The 13,947-nt window shown below is 48.9% G+C and overlaps 6 protein-coding genes across 6 annotated transcripts; 2 read left to right on the forward strand and 4 right to left on the reverse strand.

The window, feature by feature from the left end:
• Window positions 1–586: 586 nt before the first annotated feature.
• Window positions 587–4,239, reverse strand: EDB93DRAFT_1051011 (uncharacterized protein; the record flags this gene model as incomplete). Its single annotated transcript, XM_041444680.1, has 4 exons — window positions 587–1,800; window positions 1,854–2,799; window positions 2,849–3,322; window positions 3,382–4,239. Coding segments are annotated over 4 exons (3,492 nt in total), but the record flags the coding sequence as incomplete, so codon positions are not given.
• Window positions 4,240–5,595: 1,356 nt separating this feature from the next.
• Window positions 5,596–7,340, reverse strand: EDB93DRAFT_125230 (RNI-like protein). The gene is made up of 3 exons (XM_041453270.1): window positions 6,331–7,340; window positions 5,989–6,275; window positions 5,596–5,930 (listed from the first exon to the last, which is right to left on the reverse strand). The coding sequence occupies exons 1-3, from the start codon at window positions 7,217–7,219 to the stop codon at window positions 5,769–5,771; spliced, it is 1,338 nt and encodes a 445-aa protein (XP_041310091.1). The 5' UTR covers window positions 7,220–7,340; the 3' UTR covers window positions 5,596–5,768.
• EDB93DRAFT_125280 (uncharacterized protein) lies at window positions 7,297–7,917 on the forward strand. Its single transcript, XM_041453341.1, has 2 exons — window positions 7,297–7,652; window positions 7,703–7,917. Exons 1-2 carry the CDS (start codon window positions 7,462–7,464, stop codon window positions 7,797–7,799), a joined length of 288 nt encoding a protein of 95 aa, XP_041310092.1. The 5' UTR covers window positions 7,297–7,461; the 3' UTR covers window positions 7,800–7,917.
• EDB93DRAFT_125166 (uncharacterized protein) lies at window positions 7,666–10,326 on the reverse strand. Its single transcript, XM_041453183.1, has 8 exons — window positions 9,268–10,326; window positions 9,143–9,219; window positions 9,002–9,089; window positions 8,833–8,947; window positions 8,507–8,779; window positions 8,375–8,458; window positions 8,173–8,324; window positions 7,666–8,123 (listed from the first exon to the last, which is right to left on the reverse strand). Exons 1-8 carry the CDS (start codon window positions 10,277–10,279, stop codon window positions 7,921–7,923), a joined length of 2,004 nt encoding a protein of 667 aa, XP_041310093.1. The 5' UTR covers window positions 10,280–10,326; the 3' UTR covers window positions 7,666–7,920.
• Window positions 10,327–10,415: 89 nt separating this feature from the next.
• EDB93DRAFT_1247905 (uncharacterized protein) lies at window positions 10,416–11,152 on the reverse strand (the record flags this gene model as incomplete). Its single annotated transcript, XM_041452646.1, has 2 exons — window positions 10,416–10,505; window positions 10,562–11,152. The coding sequence occupies 2 exons, from the start codon at window positions 11,150–11,152 to the stop codon at window positions 10,416–10,418; spliced, it is 681 nt and encodes a 226-aa protein (XP_041310094.1).
• Window positions 11,153–11,259: 107 nt separating this feature from the next.
• Window positions 11,260–13,056, forward strand: EDB93DRAFT_125496 (uncharacterized protein). Its single transcript, XM_041453705.1, has 3 exons — window positions 11,260–11,560; window positions 11,666–12,917; window positions 12,974–13,056. The coding sequence occupies exons 1-2, from the start codon at window positions 11,314–11,316 to the stop codon at window positions 12,634–12,636; spliced, it is 1,218 nt and encodes a 405-aa protein (XP_041310095.1). The 5' UTR covers window positions 11,260–11,313; the 3' UTR covers window positions 12,637–12,917; window positions 12,974–13,056.
• Window positions 13,057–13,947: the final 891 nt, after the last annotated feature.

The raw sequence follows: 13,947 nt of genomic DNA on the forward strand, positions 1-13,947 counted from the left end.
CACGCGTCAAGACAAGTAGTTGAATCGACTCTAAAGAGTCAAAAAAAAACCTGTATTCCTACGTGTACAGTATGTCGTGATATATGACGACCATAAGGGCATGGGACAATGAAAAGAATGAAATAAAAGGGATTGTATGAACTGATGCTGGTAAAAAAAAATAAGATATGCGATGAATAGTGGTACAATAATGAAGTCAGTCAATTATGGTATGTAGCCCAGGAGTGTGGTTCTATGATCATGAATTCTGCATAACAGTATCCGGTACCATGGGGGTGAGTCGTGATAAAAACGAAAGATTGCGGCGCATGCGCACAGTGCGTGGAGTAAATCCTCCCTCCTGGCTACCTGGGGATGATGAAATTGAGGTCGCGGTGGTCGAGCGGCGGCGGAGACTAGGCGACCCGAACAACGTCCTCAATCGCACCGGAGTTGACACTACAACTCCGAAACCCGCAACAGACGAATCAGGTGCAGATTGCGGAAACTGAGTTAAGCGCATCAAATCAGGTTGAGACATTGGACGATCTGCGGACGCCAAAGAAGGGTGAAAGCTTGGAATTGGATTACTGAGAGACTTGGTTGATGCATCTGAGGGAAGCTCCTCTAGTGGGACATCGGGCGCACTTTGCACCCTTCTTCGAAGTGTCCCTTTCGACCACCACCTGAGTAGGCTTGGTGTAGTTGATACACTGCCCGATTCAGATGGCTGATACGACAGAGGAAGCATTGGCGATGTAGAGCGCGAGAAAAGGACTCGTACGTTCTCGACCATAGAACGACTCCGCTTGGGCGTGAAGGCTTCCTTCCGGGCTGCAGGCTCCGGTCGAGAAGTCGCACCTGACAGCACCGAGGTGGGTGCTGATACTGTCCCAGGAAAAGTAGGACTAGTGGCGACTGACCCTGGAGCAGAAGCGAACACAGAGGAGCACTGCGACATAGGAGAAGGCGACTCTTGGGTACCATCTAGTTTAACTTCATCATCTGCCGGAGACGCAGCCCTTGAAACGGCAATGATCTTGAGTTTCGTTGGTCGGCGGTGTTTGACCAGCTTGGTTGATGGAAGGGTAGGCACAGCAGGGGTGTCACCAGCGTCTATGTAACTCTTTCTCCTAGGGACAAGCACACTCTCCCGCTTGGTCAGGCGATTCTTTGCAGCTACACTCATGGCGCCAGCCATGGTTAATCCTGAGCTTGACCTCGAGAACGACCGCGACACCTTCGATGCTTCAAACAGCTCTTCTTCGTGGGTATGCGCATAGCAGCGAGCAGAGAGACAGCTCTCTGAGAACACGTCAAGGAGTCCACGATCGACTTGCTCACGTGCGGGAGCAGTGGCACGTACAAGATGAATCGTATCCGACTCTGACAACATGCTAAGATAAGTCCTATTCGATATGGTAGACGAGCGACGGCTAGGAGCAAGTTGATGACCAGAGTCAGATTTCTGAGATGGGTCGGTTTTGTAGGATGCCCGACCCGATCTCGGTGGATCCGGATGGACAGAGAGTGAATGGTTGTCTTCTGTGCCAGATGCTGCTTCATTATCCAGCTCAGGAATAGACTGGATAGTGGGCAAAGGGCAGATCACTTCGTATGGCGCATCATCTAGCAGCGACAAAACGAAATCCCCTTTAGAATCACCTCTAAAACTGCAAATCGGTTCGCTCCTCCATGCAGCAGGAAGTTCAAGGGCGTGATGAATAGCAGCCTTCCAGACATCCTTCTCGCGGCGACAAGACGCTGCGAACTCGAAAATGTGACCTCGCCCAGAAAGGCGAAACCAACTCGGTAATAGGGCTAGCGGAGGTGGTATTAAAGCGTTGTATGTTCATAGGTTGAAATCTGCATACCTTCGTCATTTGTCGAGTCGACTAAGTCAAACCCTGATAACGAAAACCAATGTTTTGGCTCGTACATCCTTACTTTGTGGACTTTGGCAAGAATGATGTAACCTCCAGGGTACAAAAAAGCCCCAAGATACTTGGCTTTGACTGTGCCATTACTACTGGCATTGAGGCTGTGGTAGTGGATCACATCCAATGATCCTGCGAGATAACACGGGCCTAGGGACGACAAGAATCCCAAAGAAAGATTGTGCGATGCAGGTCTAGTGTAAGATGCCGTTACTAGGGCTAGTCCCTGCGATAACCGCGAGGCAATGAGCGAGGACTTGATTGCTAGATCCTGTCGGCGTCGTGCCTCATCCACGGAGCTGGCTACGGCCCGCATGACATTCAGCGCACTTTGGACCAAATTTACTTCTACATCGCCCAATCTGCTTCCCGCGTTAGACAAAGAGCTTGACTCGCGTGAATCGCCGCCGCCGCTTGCACTTCGCGGATGATCTTGGAGCTGACCGAGGAGTAAGGGATAGCGGCAGATGCGTTGAACAGGTTTGATAAGGTAATCCATGAATGCGAGCTTCGACTTTATGCCTCGGTCTGAGTGTCCGCTTTCAGACGTACTAGCCACAGATGTCTTGAGGTTGGCGTTAGAGCTGACGCGAGAAATACTCTGCCGACAACTGTTCGCATCCAATGATGAAAGCGAATGCCGTCGCCTTCTCGCAATCGACTCGTTTTCATTGAGAGTACCGTCTGCAACATCGTCATCTTCAGCTTCTTTGTTGGTAGTAGACTGGAGTAAGCCATCGATGCGCATTTCAGCAGCTATAGTGGCACATGATTGCTCAAACGTCTCCCATTCGGCTGGGAACTCCTGTTGTACTTTTCGGACGAGGTCGAATGCTTCAGGATGTCCAGAGCAGAACGATTGGTACAACTGAAATTCATGTGCCTAAAGGAAACTCAGTACTGCGGGACGCGAAACATCACATGGCACCTACTCGTTCAATGAATTTCGTGGCAACCGCATCAAGTGCCGAGTGTAAAGTCTCAAAATTGCAGGTATATTCCTTCTGCATTATCATTGTCGTCACGCTGCTACTAGCCCCATCGAGAATCATCGGAAAGCCGAGAGGGGAAACTAGTGCCCTTAGTTCACAGACTAGTTGTTCATGGAACTTCAGAATCTCCTCCATATTACGAGTTATCAAACCAAGGTCAGTGGGAGAGAATATGTGCCGCATCGGAGACTTTTCCTTCGTTACAACGACCTGCGCTGGTGGACCACTGATAAAAGGGGGGACGTTTTCGCAGGTAGAGAATGGGTGGTGAATAGGTTGTGTGCGGGCAGCGGGGTTCGAGGAAGGTGTATTGAAGGCAGGAGAGGCGGAACGGGAGAAATGGGACATCCCAAGGCTAGAGGAGGTGGAGGGTGGAGGACGTGTGGTCAGACCGGGCAGGAGCCTTAGGTACACCTGAGAAGCACGCGACGATCAAAATCTCGAGAACTGGTTAATCCGATGGATCGACTCACTGTAACAAGAACCTTAAGGTCAAAAAGGTATCCGACTTCCGTAGAGAGCAACTCTAAGAGTGCATGGCATTTTCTCACGTCATCCTTGCTTCCAATGAGATCATGCTTGGCCGGAAGAGGATGATCGGCAGCTTCCGAGCTTGACTCCTGCCATTCAGGTGGATTCTTATTATGGCCATCCAACTTCTTGAGCATGGCGTCATCCTCCTTATCTGAATCGTCCTGCATGTGAAACAATGGTTTCTTCTGAAGTGCTGCTTGAGACGCTGGTTTGTCGTTTCTATGTGATCGTTTTTCGCTGTGTTCGCTTATACTCACACATAGTGGACTTCCGGACGATCTCGTGCCTGACTTGAAGGGGTTGTCTCGTAATGGTGTCAGTGACAACGGCGGTACGGCAGGAGGAATGGTAGGAAAGGGTTTCGAAACAGACATTGGAGGAAGTGACGCTCGACGCTTCAGATTCAGCTCCGAGGACTCTTCGGATATGCTGGGACATGTAGGGTCCGGAAAAGAGGCGGAGGCAGTCACGAAAGATGAATGTGGCCGCAAGAACACAGAGGTTGAAGATATGTGAGCATATTTTGGAGGTGGTGTAGGAGGTGTGGCCATCCAAGTTGGGGTTGGAATAGTCATCTCCACGTGTGCAGCAGACTCGCTGTTTGCAAATTTTGTGTCCCTTTCATCATCTGTGTCGGAGTTTAAGCTGAAGGTAACGTTGGTTGTCATGCTCGCCGGGGGCGTGTTCAACGGGGATGCGATGATGGGTGTGAGTGGAACAAACCGCTGGGAAAACTGTGGTGACTGCCGAGTAGAACGAGACACGGTTGTAGAGGAAATCTCGCGTACAGCAGACGTATCATCTGAACAGGACATTGAATGCTCTGAAGTGAAAACAGTCGCGTTCGTTGTCCGGCATTCCAAAAAGGAAATGGGTGATGGTGGAGTACGCGGTCGCGGGCGCTGAGAGATTGAGCGCGTGCGAGATGAGGGAACTAAATGCACCACGAGAGAGCCATCCTCCATTCGTCAAAAGAGCTGTGATAGTACATAAGAATGTGTAAGAGATTATGCCATAGAGAAAGCTCTAGGCAGGTGAGGGGTGTTGAACACCACCGATGACAGACCTTAGGGAGCCTCTTGGCTTGCCCGCCAGACAGGGCTGAGTAGGTTGGAGATGACCTGCAGCGAGCTGAGCTGCGGACCTTAATGTGACGGTGGAAACGAATTGGCAATTAATTGAGAGGGTGACCGGATGGTGACGAGCATATACCTGCCCGACGGTTGATACAAAATTTGGGGTGGGTCGTTGCCCTTTTAATGAGTGCTGTAAGGATACTTGGATTTAAGAAGGAAAGACGAATAACGGGCGTTGAAGATGATGCAATTATTAGTCCAAACAAGTTGGAAGTGATGTAGAATGAATAAAAGGACCGATCCCGATAATACGTCAGTGATCTATAAGCGGAGATTAAACTTTATCTGCGGTCCGCGACCACCAGACGCGTAGACCTAGACACGTGCATTGATTTCTAGGTCGCAAATAGTCTTTTAAAGCAATGCTGTGCGATATGTAACTAGTATCATGGCCGACTCGCATGTCAAACAGCAGAAGTAGAAGTTGAATGGCAACCGAGTTAGAAAATTAGATACAAGTATTTCATACCCCGGCCAGGTTTTCTTTGATTCAGATTAATGACCCGCCGGCACTGAACCAGCGGGTATGACAGCCGCGGCCGATAGGTTTTCACTCGGTTGAGAGAACACCGTATAGCATCTGGGCAACCATCCAACTTGAACGTTGAAGAGGAGACAACGTGGGTGGAAGCAACCAACTCCGGTTAGTGAAGCTTAGCGACCGAAGTTATGAAATTCGGGATAAAGGACGACGAGTGACTGCACTTATAATTAGACGAGCACATCGATATCAGCAATATTTTCTTCGGGTTGGTCTCGGGTTGGTTTCGGTTCCCTGGACAGCGCTCGCAATCCTTCAGGCGCCACTAGTGGAGCGAAAATCTCGTGAATCTCGTCCAGTTTAAACCTCGAATAGGTCTTACGTCTATGCCACGTCGACACTCAAACACCCTCGGATTACAGTGGAGCTAAATTCTCGTCTCCGCAGTGACTTATCTCCGCGTTCCTAGTAAGAATTTATATCTACAGCCCCTCTATGATTCCGAAGAACAGAAGAATCACGTTGGTAGCAACGCGATTGGTGTGATCATTATAGAAATAGTGTAGAGGCCTAGTAGAAGCACAACAGCACGTGAAGTATGCAAGGTAAGTATGTCGTTAACACAATGAATGAATAAAATGGAGATATAAAGTATGATAGCCCAACCCTGAAGCTTTCAAGATCGACCACCAGTTCACAACGTTCCCGGCTAATACAGATCCATGCTATCATCCGATCGCGCGACGAATGGGATGTTCTGAGCCTCCGCCTGTTCGCGTCTCAGCTTCTCCTTGTCCAGAAACTTGCACAACGCCGCTATATTAGGACCACTGAATGCACGGAAAACGGCCTTCTGATCGGGATCCAGATCCTGGGGTTGGCACGAGAATAAGAATCAACGTCATCAGTGCCAGTGAGTTGGGACATACCGCAGGAGGCGGGTCAGAAAACCGCCCGACGCCGGTTCGCCTTGCACCAGGTACACCAGTCGCAGTAAGGTGCACAAGGCGCTTACAACTTCGGACGAGATGATGTAACGACTTGAGTGTGATGCGATCGCAGTACGAAAGGTGCAGTCGCTCCAATGAAGGGGTATGGTCCGCAACGAAATAGATGGCGTTGTCGGTCAACTTTGGCACACGAACAAGAACAAGGCGGTGAATGCGTTCCAAACTAGCTAATTCAAATACAGCCATATCAGTCAACTGTCGGCAGACTATAATTCCGTCAGCATGCAGCACGATTGGACACTCAACAATACCAATACTTACAAGCCACGTCGACAGATCGAAGCTCGGTACATGATCGTGCCAAAGATACGATGCCATTATCAGTGATTCGCGGGCAATGCGCGAGGGTAAGGTTGCCGAGGTGAAGACCAAGTTTGGATATGCTTTCAACGGCCTTGTCAGTGAGGTTGGGACACCCGGCCAATGCAAGTGACCGGAGCAATGGAGCATGAGTCACGATGCCTTCAACTCCCGCATCGGTCAGTTTCGGACAGTGACTCAGATCTAGCACACGAAGATCGATTGCGGTATGACGTAGGATTAGGGGTGGAAGCTGATCAAGCCAGGTATGAGGGCGAGCGGGTAACGGCTTCTCCCCAGAAGGCTGAGGAGTGAGGGTTTTGATCGGCGAAGGCAAAGCACTATCCGTTAACTGAGGAGAGCGCGCCAATGTCAAGGTGCGAAGTTTCCTAGAGTACGACCAAATATCGCGAACAGACACAGCCGTCATGAGCGGCTGGTCATTCAGTTCCAATTCCACAAGCTTCGGAAAGGTCTTAGCGATTGCTGAGATTGAAGCATCAGTGAGTATTACCCCGCTGAGCTGCAACCACTGCAAAGGAGGTGTTTTTGCGACCAGTTCCATGATGCTCACGTCAGTGACGTACTTGCACCCAGTAAGGTCAAGACCTTGTATGTTGGAGTTTTCACGCGCGAGATGGACGATAGTCTTGTCAGATGTGTCCGTCACCCCAGACAGAACTACCGACTCCAGTTGACGACAAAAAATCATCTCCGGGGCGACCCATTCGTCACTTACCCCGCAATTGGGGTCGCGAATAACCAAGTGGCGAACGATTCGGCGTTCTGACTCTGTTTGGGGCAGCCGATCAACAATCCTCTTCATATCCGCAACATCTGGATAATCCATGATACGTTCAAGATAGCGATAGAAGAGTTTGAGGTGTGCACGCGGAAGGAGGGTTCTAAAGACGCCAGTGAAGCGCTAGCATAGCCATGAAAACCTTTCTTCTTGTCTTTTGTCGCCAGTTGTGTGATAATTGTTTTGGCCACCGGGCGTCTACTTGTCCATAATACCCGGTCAACACAAATGTCCACAACTCTGGAACAGGCTTCGGCGTTACCCGACTCGGATAACTACAGGATTGAACAATGACCTCCACCAGCTCGCGGAGCTCGTCGACCATTACGGCGACAAGGTTGTCAAATCAGCCACCATTACAGCCGCCACCACCCAATCCATCTAGGCGATTTCCCGTGACACCAGCTGTATTGCGCTCCATATTCACATCCTCGCGTACACCCCACGAGGAGAGATCCATATCTCGTGTTGCATTTTTCAGGTAGACATTCATCAATTTTTGCTGTGCTGGGTATTGACCGAATTTGCAAGGTTCACCGGCTTTCTGCTCAGTTGCGTGTGCATCAGCTTCGCTGCTGCAAGAGGGAGGGGGATGAGAGGAAGTGCTGGTCTTCTTGGAGTTGTTTGACCGGCGAGATATGAATGCAAAATCTCAACTTTATCAACAATCTGGCCCGAAATCAAAACTTGTTGAGAAGCATTACGGTAGCAATAAGTATATGCTGGGGTTCATAACTATGGCGATAAAATCAATCATCCGAATCGTCGGTTGACCCATCAGCATCTCTATCCTGACTATCAGATACACCTTCTTGTACACCACTTGGCCCCGCATTTCCAAGTTCTGGGTCCGCTGGCTCATCGATGTTTGCTGCACTGATTACTTTTCGTTTACGTGCTGCTGAAGCTGGAGGAAGGTGGGCTTTCTTGACTCGGAGAATATCCATGATTTCTGCACGTAGGATATGTAACAATCACTTGGTAGTCCTTGAAGAACGAACCTTGGTGGGTCATGTCTTCGTACCCCTTAATTCCTCTCTTCATCGTCAACCAGCGTCGTTGGAGTGAGTGAGCACTCCATAAATTCCAATCCGAATCGGGCAACGTCTTCCAGTCGATCTCAGTATCATCCCTAACGTTCATGGAGTCTACCCTTTTGACACAGATAAGCATATAGAAACCGACAGCAGACAATTGCCGTACTTGTGGACCAAGATATAGGCATCTTGAGCGCTCCAACGTGGCTTTTGCCCTTCATTTTTGACGGTTTTACTCAGCGAATCTGTCCTGCAAGAATGTCAGAAATAATAGATATCGCATATTAAAGTCGCTGACCATTTAATTCGACATTGTTGTCTGCCACGCCTATTCCCCATCCTATCGCTCACCTTCCCCCAGAAGACATCGTTATCAAAATCTTTGCCCTGTTGAATTGTCATTTCCGTGACGATTGCCGTCAGCTCTTGCTCTTCTTCCTTTGTCCACGCGCCCGTCACCCGAACTTCGCGATTAGCGATATGGTTGCGATAACGGTCACGACAATCGGAGGACATTCGACCTACAATCTCACTGACTTTTTCCCACTGTTGACCGAGATCCGCAACAGCTCTAACAACAAGCATATAAAACGCTAATGGATGAAGAGGGCGGAGATAACATACTGCTTTAGCACTGCATCTTCTTCGGGCATCCATTTGCCTTGCTGCTTCTTCGGGTGGAATGCCCTACGAACGTGGTGATAAACAGCAATGATAGGGCGTAGGGCGAGAGCGGAAGCTAATCGAGATATTAACACGAGACCGACATTTCATACAACACAAGGAAACCTACTGATTTCCGACCAGAACGCGTTGTCTTTGCCTTTCTCGTTCTTTTGGAAAATGATGTCCTGGAGCTGATCGTCTGTAAGTCCTCGGCCCTGTCATTTACAACGTTGAGTAGTCGCGTTTACAAGCGTCACAAATAGCGCACCGCTTTGAAAGCTTCAATAGCGGCCCGAAGTTGTTCCTCTTCAATTGCAGAAAATTTTCCCTTCTTGTAAACGAGACCTATTGGTGAAAATTAGCAATGATCCATGACCTCTGTAAGTCACTAGCCTTGTGTTTTAACCATCTCAGCCAGTTTTGTTGCGTTCATCCACTTGTTAGCCAACATGTGGGCATGATCTGGATTACCATGTTCGGGCCCCGGAAGGCTCATGTCCAAAACACGCTTGTGGCTTGTCTTTATCGACTTGGGCGCAGTATTCAAGATTGCTCCCGATGTAGAAGGTGGCTGACCCATCGGTTGAGGCGGGGGTTGTAGATGCATATTAGAATGACCAGGTAGAGGTGGGATAAACCCTGGGGGAACACCAAGAGGTACATTGGCAGCAGCGGCGGCATCACCTAATGTCTTCAATACTCCGGCAAGTTTTGACATATCAAGTTCTTGTAATGCACGGAGAATCTCGTCATTTGACGCCAACTGGACATCGGGGAGGGGGAACCCCAAGCTGGGAAGAAGATTTGTAGGATGCGATGAAGACTGACCATAAGGATGTGCTGGAGAGGGAAAAGGGAAATTCATGGGAGGATACGTCATGTAAGGAGGTGAGGGGTGATTGTGCTGTAGATTTGGCATGATATGATGATCCTGGTAAGAAGAATGTGCCTGATACGGTGAAACATCCAGCTGCTGCGCATCTGCTGTAGCAGATGCAGCAGCGACAACAGCATTCAGAAAATCGACTGAGCTCGTTGGATGGGTCTCTGGTGCTTCTTCCACCAACTGAGGACTGAGAGTGTCAACGGTGTTCTGTACGACCTCCTTTGCCTTCCCTTTGTCAGTCTTTTTCTTCTTGTCCTTTTTATCCTTCCCTATCTCGACAGCTTGCTCACTGGCTTGCACGGTTAATGCATCAACATCGTCAGTACAGGTTTTCTTTCGCTTGTGCTTCTTCTGAGACCCGTCTACTGAGACTCCAGTTGAATCGTTACGAGTGCGTTTCTTTTTTGACTGGTTATCCTGGGACTGTGTAAATGCATTATTGACTTCGCCGACGGCCTGTTGCAGCGCTCGCTGAATATCGGATGAAAGACTTGGCGTTTGATGAATCTGGGCGGCCATGCTTTAGGTGCTTTAGGGTGGGCCGACGAGATGGATGAGGGCAAGCAAAAAGATTCAGCATCCGGAGCTCTAGTCCTACTGGAGCAGCATCCCGGCGGAATGATACCGAGAGTATACTAAATATATCTGATGTCCGTTAATCATCGTCAAACCACCGCTCTTCTGCATTTTTATCATCCTCTACGTCGAGCCACTCATCCCAGTCGACTGAATCATAATCTGCTCCCTGACAAGAGATTTGTCCGAGTTAGCCTTTCATGCATGTACAGTGACAAAACTCACTTCAAGCAGGCCATATATGAATCGTTCCCTTATGCGTCTTTCAAACAACGCCTGGGCCTCTTCTGGAAATTCAGACTCTTGAATTTCAGGAACTTCATCTTCGTCTTCGTTTTCACTGTCACTTTCCTCTTCCGGGACAAAATCATCGTTCCCCTGCGTTCTCCGGATAAATCGTACTCTCTCCGCTTCCCGTTCCTCCTCCATGTCACCGAGTAGCTTGGCCAGGTTGCCCACCTGTTGTTCTGCACCACCTAGGAAATTCATTTTTGCCCATTCCTGCTCTTCCTTCCCTTCTTCTTGTCCTCTTCGTTCTCTGCCCTGCCACAGTGTTGGCCAGGTATTTCTGGCAACCGCGAAGCTCAGAGACCGTGGCCTTGATTCAGTAAATTTCAGTCTTCGATTACGTATCTCAGTAATAGCTGTTCGCTGTTTCGGTGTTGTGATGTGCGAAAACCGCTGTATGATGTTGGGAGGCAGCTCATGTAAATGTCTTTTCAAAAAATTGATGGGATCGACACTTGGAAGTGGATCATAGTCCTGAGGAAGGATGAGATAAGATAAAATGTCAGAATCTTGAAAACCGGATTGCATGTTAACTTGAAAGTGGATTGCTCGAGGCGTTTACGTACGTAGTGACCAATATGGCAAGTAGAAGCTTCTGAATTCAACAAAGATAAACAACTCCACGCCTTCTGAATGTTTGTGCTCACATAAATGTTGCACAATCTATTCGCAAATAGCTTAGATTTACTATGATTCAATCAGACTCATTTCATCCACAACCTTCTCCACCACGAACATTCTTTTGTTGTTGGGACTGGTGTAGACTCACCTTCTCAACCGTTGACGAGCTTGCTTCCCATGTCAGGCATGATCATATCTGGCAACTTCAGCCAATGAGCAAAAAGGAAATTGTGCGCATGAGAAAGCAGGATGCAGCGGATGCTCAAAGCATGTCCGAGACGTCGGGCAGCTCGCTGCCAGTGCCCTTTTCTAATAGTACGTCTCCTTGCTCACATTTACCTGTTCCAAGACACGCATATACCGTGTTTTTTTTCAACAACCAACTTATAAATCGTGCCTTTCCATGCATAGGTGGATTAGACTCATCAAATGTCAACTCTACGAATCAGGGCTCTTCGGGTTCTCAGCCAGTCACCTCATCGCGAGCACCATCGCGAATCCTAAGCCCAACTTCTGTGACGCCTCCTATCTCCCATCAATCAACTTCGTTTCCCCCGCAGGAGAAAAGACCGCCACTGCCTGCAGCGCACAGGGTCGATTTACATCAGCCTTCTGCTGCCCTGCAGGCCACTCCTGCGAGAGGACGCGATTTCCCATCTTTTGCTCAGCTGTCATCACCAGCTGACACCTCATCTAACACCTCATCTATCGTGTCTCTTCCGCAATCACCAGACCTCAGCACGCTCTCATTTCGCCCTAATCTTACAGCTCAAATTGACTCTTTTGATCGGCGACACAGTAGACTTAGTGAGATTGCTCAGGCACACGCTAATATGTCTCTGCATCATTCTCGCACTGATTCATCAAGCTCATCGCAAGATGCTGTAGAGCGACAGCTCCTACGGGAGGATGCCGCGGACGTCAGTATCCAGAGCATCCAAGCTCCAGAGACGGTTCACAACGGTGCAGCAGAAGGTGCAGCATTGTCCACCTCAGATGATCCAACCACCAATGTTGCGGGCATGACTGTGGACATGGCTGACGCTGATCTCCAGTGGCCCGAATCTGAACCCGAACACACTCCTGCTACCCGATCTCGGCAGCTCTCTCCGCCGGCCGAGAGGGAGGACGTTGAACGCATAGAATATCGCAGCTCTCCCGTTGTGACTCAACGTGATAGAGCAAGATACTTCCGTTCTGGAACGCTCCGTATTTCGCCATTGCCCAATGGCACCACACAAGAATCAGCATTTGGGCCTTCCCATCTGTCGCAGGAGTCTCAAATGACTTCTAATTCGAACCTTTCGCAGGATTCTGCCCAATCCTATTCCCTAGTGCTTCAGACGCAAGCACCATACCAGGGCCAGTCATACGGTCTTTCACAATGTTGAGGTGTATCGCGTGGTTTTCTAAACACCATCCTTCCAGTTCATATAGTGCTCACTTTGGTTTGGACTTGTTGCAAGTGTACCATCGTTGTATAACTAATTTTTACAATCTGAGTGCTTAAGCTCAGATAATGGTAGCTCAGAATTGTGTCCACCACAAAGGACCGTCCATTGCAGAATCATTCTATGCAGTGCTGTATCTGCGTTCGTATACTAGAATTAATCATGCCGTTCCAGGCAACTGCAAGCATAGCTACCCCAAGGCGGTGATTAGAACAAGAATAGTGAGTCATAAACGCTCTTCGTTCCCATTCCGCTCTCGACGCTGATCGCGTGTCAGGCACACAGCACTAGTACTATTGAGCAACCTCGTCCGATCTCGGACTCCGTGTCTGATTTGACTCGACGTGGGATATATTCATCATCATGATCACAACCAGACATTCTCGGGTACACCCTTATTATCGCTGCTCGGCGTGTATTGCCTTTGTGGGTCTGGTGTTCTGCATTTGGGGGTCTTGCACTAGCTTATCTTACGCTAGTTCATGGGGATACCCCTGTAGACTGCATCAGATGGCTGAGGCTCCTATCAGTTGTCGCTTCGGTGTTTCGAACTTTAAGTGCAACACCTTGATATTCCACATTTAGATGTTATATTCCAGTGACACAGTGGGAAACGAAACTAACATTTTACCACCTAGTGAAATTACATTCAAAAGGTATTCTAGAATGCTCTGGAACGCTCTAGCCAGGTCCTGATCTGCTTTTGGTTGAAATCTTACAGGTTGAAACTCACAATGTGTGATGGATAGAAACATACAAAAGGCCGTTTTTGTATTGATGATGAAATGTCTGATTGTCCCCCCATCCCAGGAACTCCATCCAAACCATAAATAGGTCTGTCATGGGCACTTTGGACGATACGTACGTATACTCCGAATACCCCTTGCGAGTACATAATATCTTGTCCATCTTTGGAACACTCTGGTCCCTGCAATGTAAGGGTTCCTTGTCAAATCGTTCACCGATTAACTCTTATGGTGTAGGCTCTACGGATGCTCTCGTGCCTTTTCCCCACCAGAAGCTCACCTGGTACTACTCTACCCGATATTCTTCGAATTCGTGGGCGCATCAAAATTTTAGTAGCTTCACGTGGAATGGCTGATATGCGCTGCTCATCTGACACTAATGTTTCCTTTAGATTGGCGCTGTACATCAGGTTCTATTTCTATTTGCGCACGCAGGTAAGCGCCAGGCACCCGCTGCAGTGTACTTCATCACCGATTTCGACATCATCAGTGAACTCGGACATGT

Source organism: Suillus bovinus (assembly GCF_016758785.1).
Source record: "Suillus bovinus strain UH-Sbo-P2 chromosome Unknown EDB93scaffold_12, whole genome shotgun sequence".
NCBI lineage: Eukaryota > Fungi > Basidiomycota > Agaricomycetes > Boletales > Suillaceae > Suillus > Suillus bovinus.

Bases quoted from the DNA above. Each gene is read 5' to 3' on its own strand.
- EDB93DRAFT_125496 (XM_041453705.1), top strand. From the start codon at position 11,314: ATGATTCAATCAGACTCATTTCATCCACAACCTTCTCCACCACGAACA. The intron at 11,561-11,665 runs GTACGTCTCCTT...TAGGTGGATTAG, and splicing joins GCCAGTGCCCTTTTCTAATA to ACTCATCAAATGTCAACTCT.
- EDB93DRAFT_125230 (XM_041453270.1), bottom strand. From the start codon at position 7,219: ATGGATTATCCAGATGTTGCGGATATGAAGAGGATTGTTGATCGGCTG. The intron at 6,276-6,330 runs GTAAGTATTGGT...ACGGAATTATAG, and splicing joins TCGATCTGTCGACGTGGCTT to TCTGCCGACAGTTGACTGAT. The intron at 5,931-5,988 runs GTATGTCCCAAC...TGCCAACCCCAG, and splicing joins TTTCTGACCCGCCTCCTGCG to GATCTGGATCCCGATCAGAA.
- EDB93DRAFT_125166 (XM_041453183.1), bottom strand. From the start codon at position 10,279: ATGGCCGCCCAGATTCATCAAACGCCAAGTCTTTCATCCGATATTCAG. The intron at 9,220-9,267 runs GCTAGTGACTTA...TTTCACCAATAG, and splicing joins TGAGATGGTTAAAACACAAG to GTCTCGTTTACAAGAAGGGA. The intron at 8,124-8,172 runs GTTCGTTCTTCA...TCCTACGTGCAG, and splicing joins CGAAGACATGACCCACCAAG to AAATCATGGATATTCTCCGA.
- EDB93DRAFT_125280 (XM_041453341.1), top strand. From the start codon at position 7,462: ATGACCTCCACCAGCTCGCGGAGCTCGTCGACCATTACGGCGACAAGG. The intron at 7,653-7,702 runs GTAGACATTCAT...CGAATTTGCAAG, and splicing joins TCTCGTGTTGCATTTTTCAG to GTTCACCGGCTTTCTGCTCA.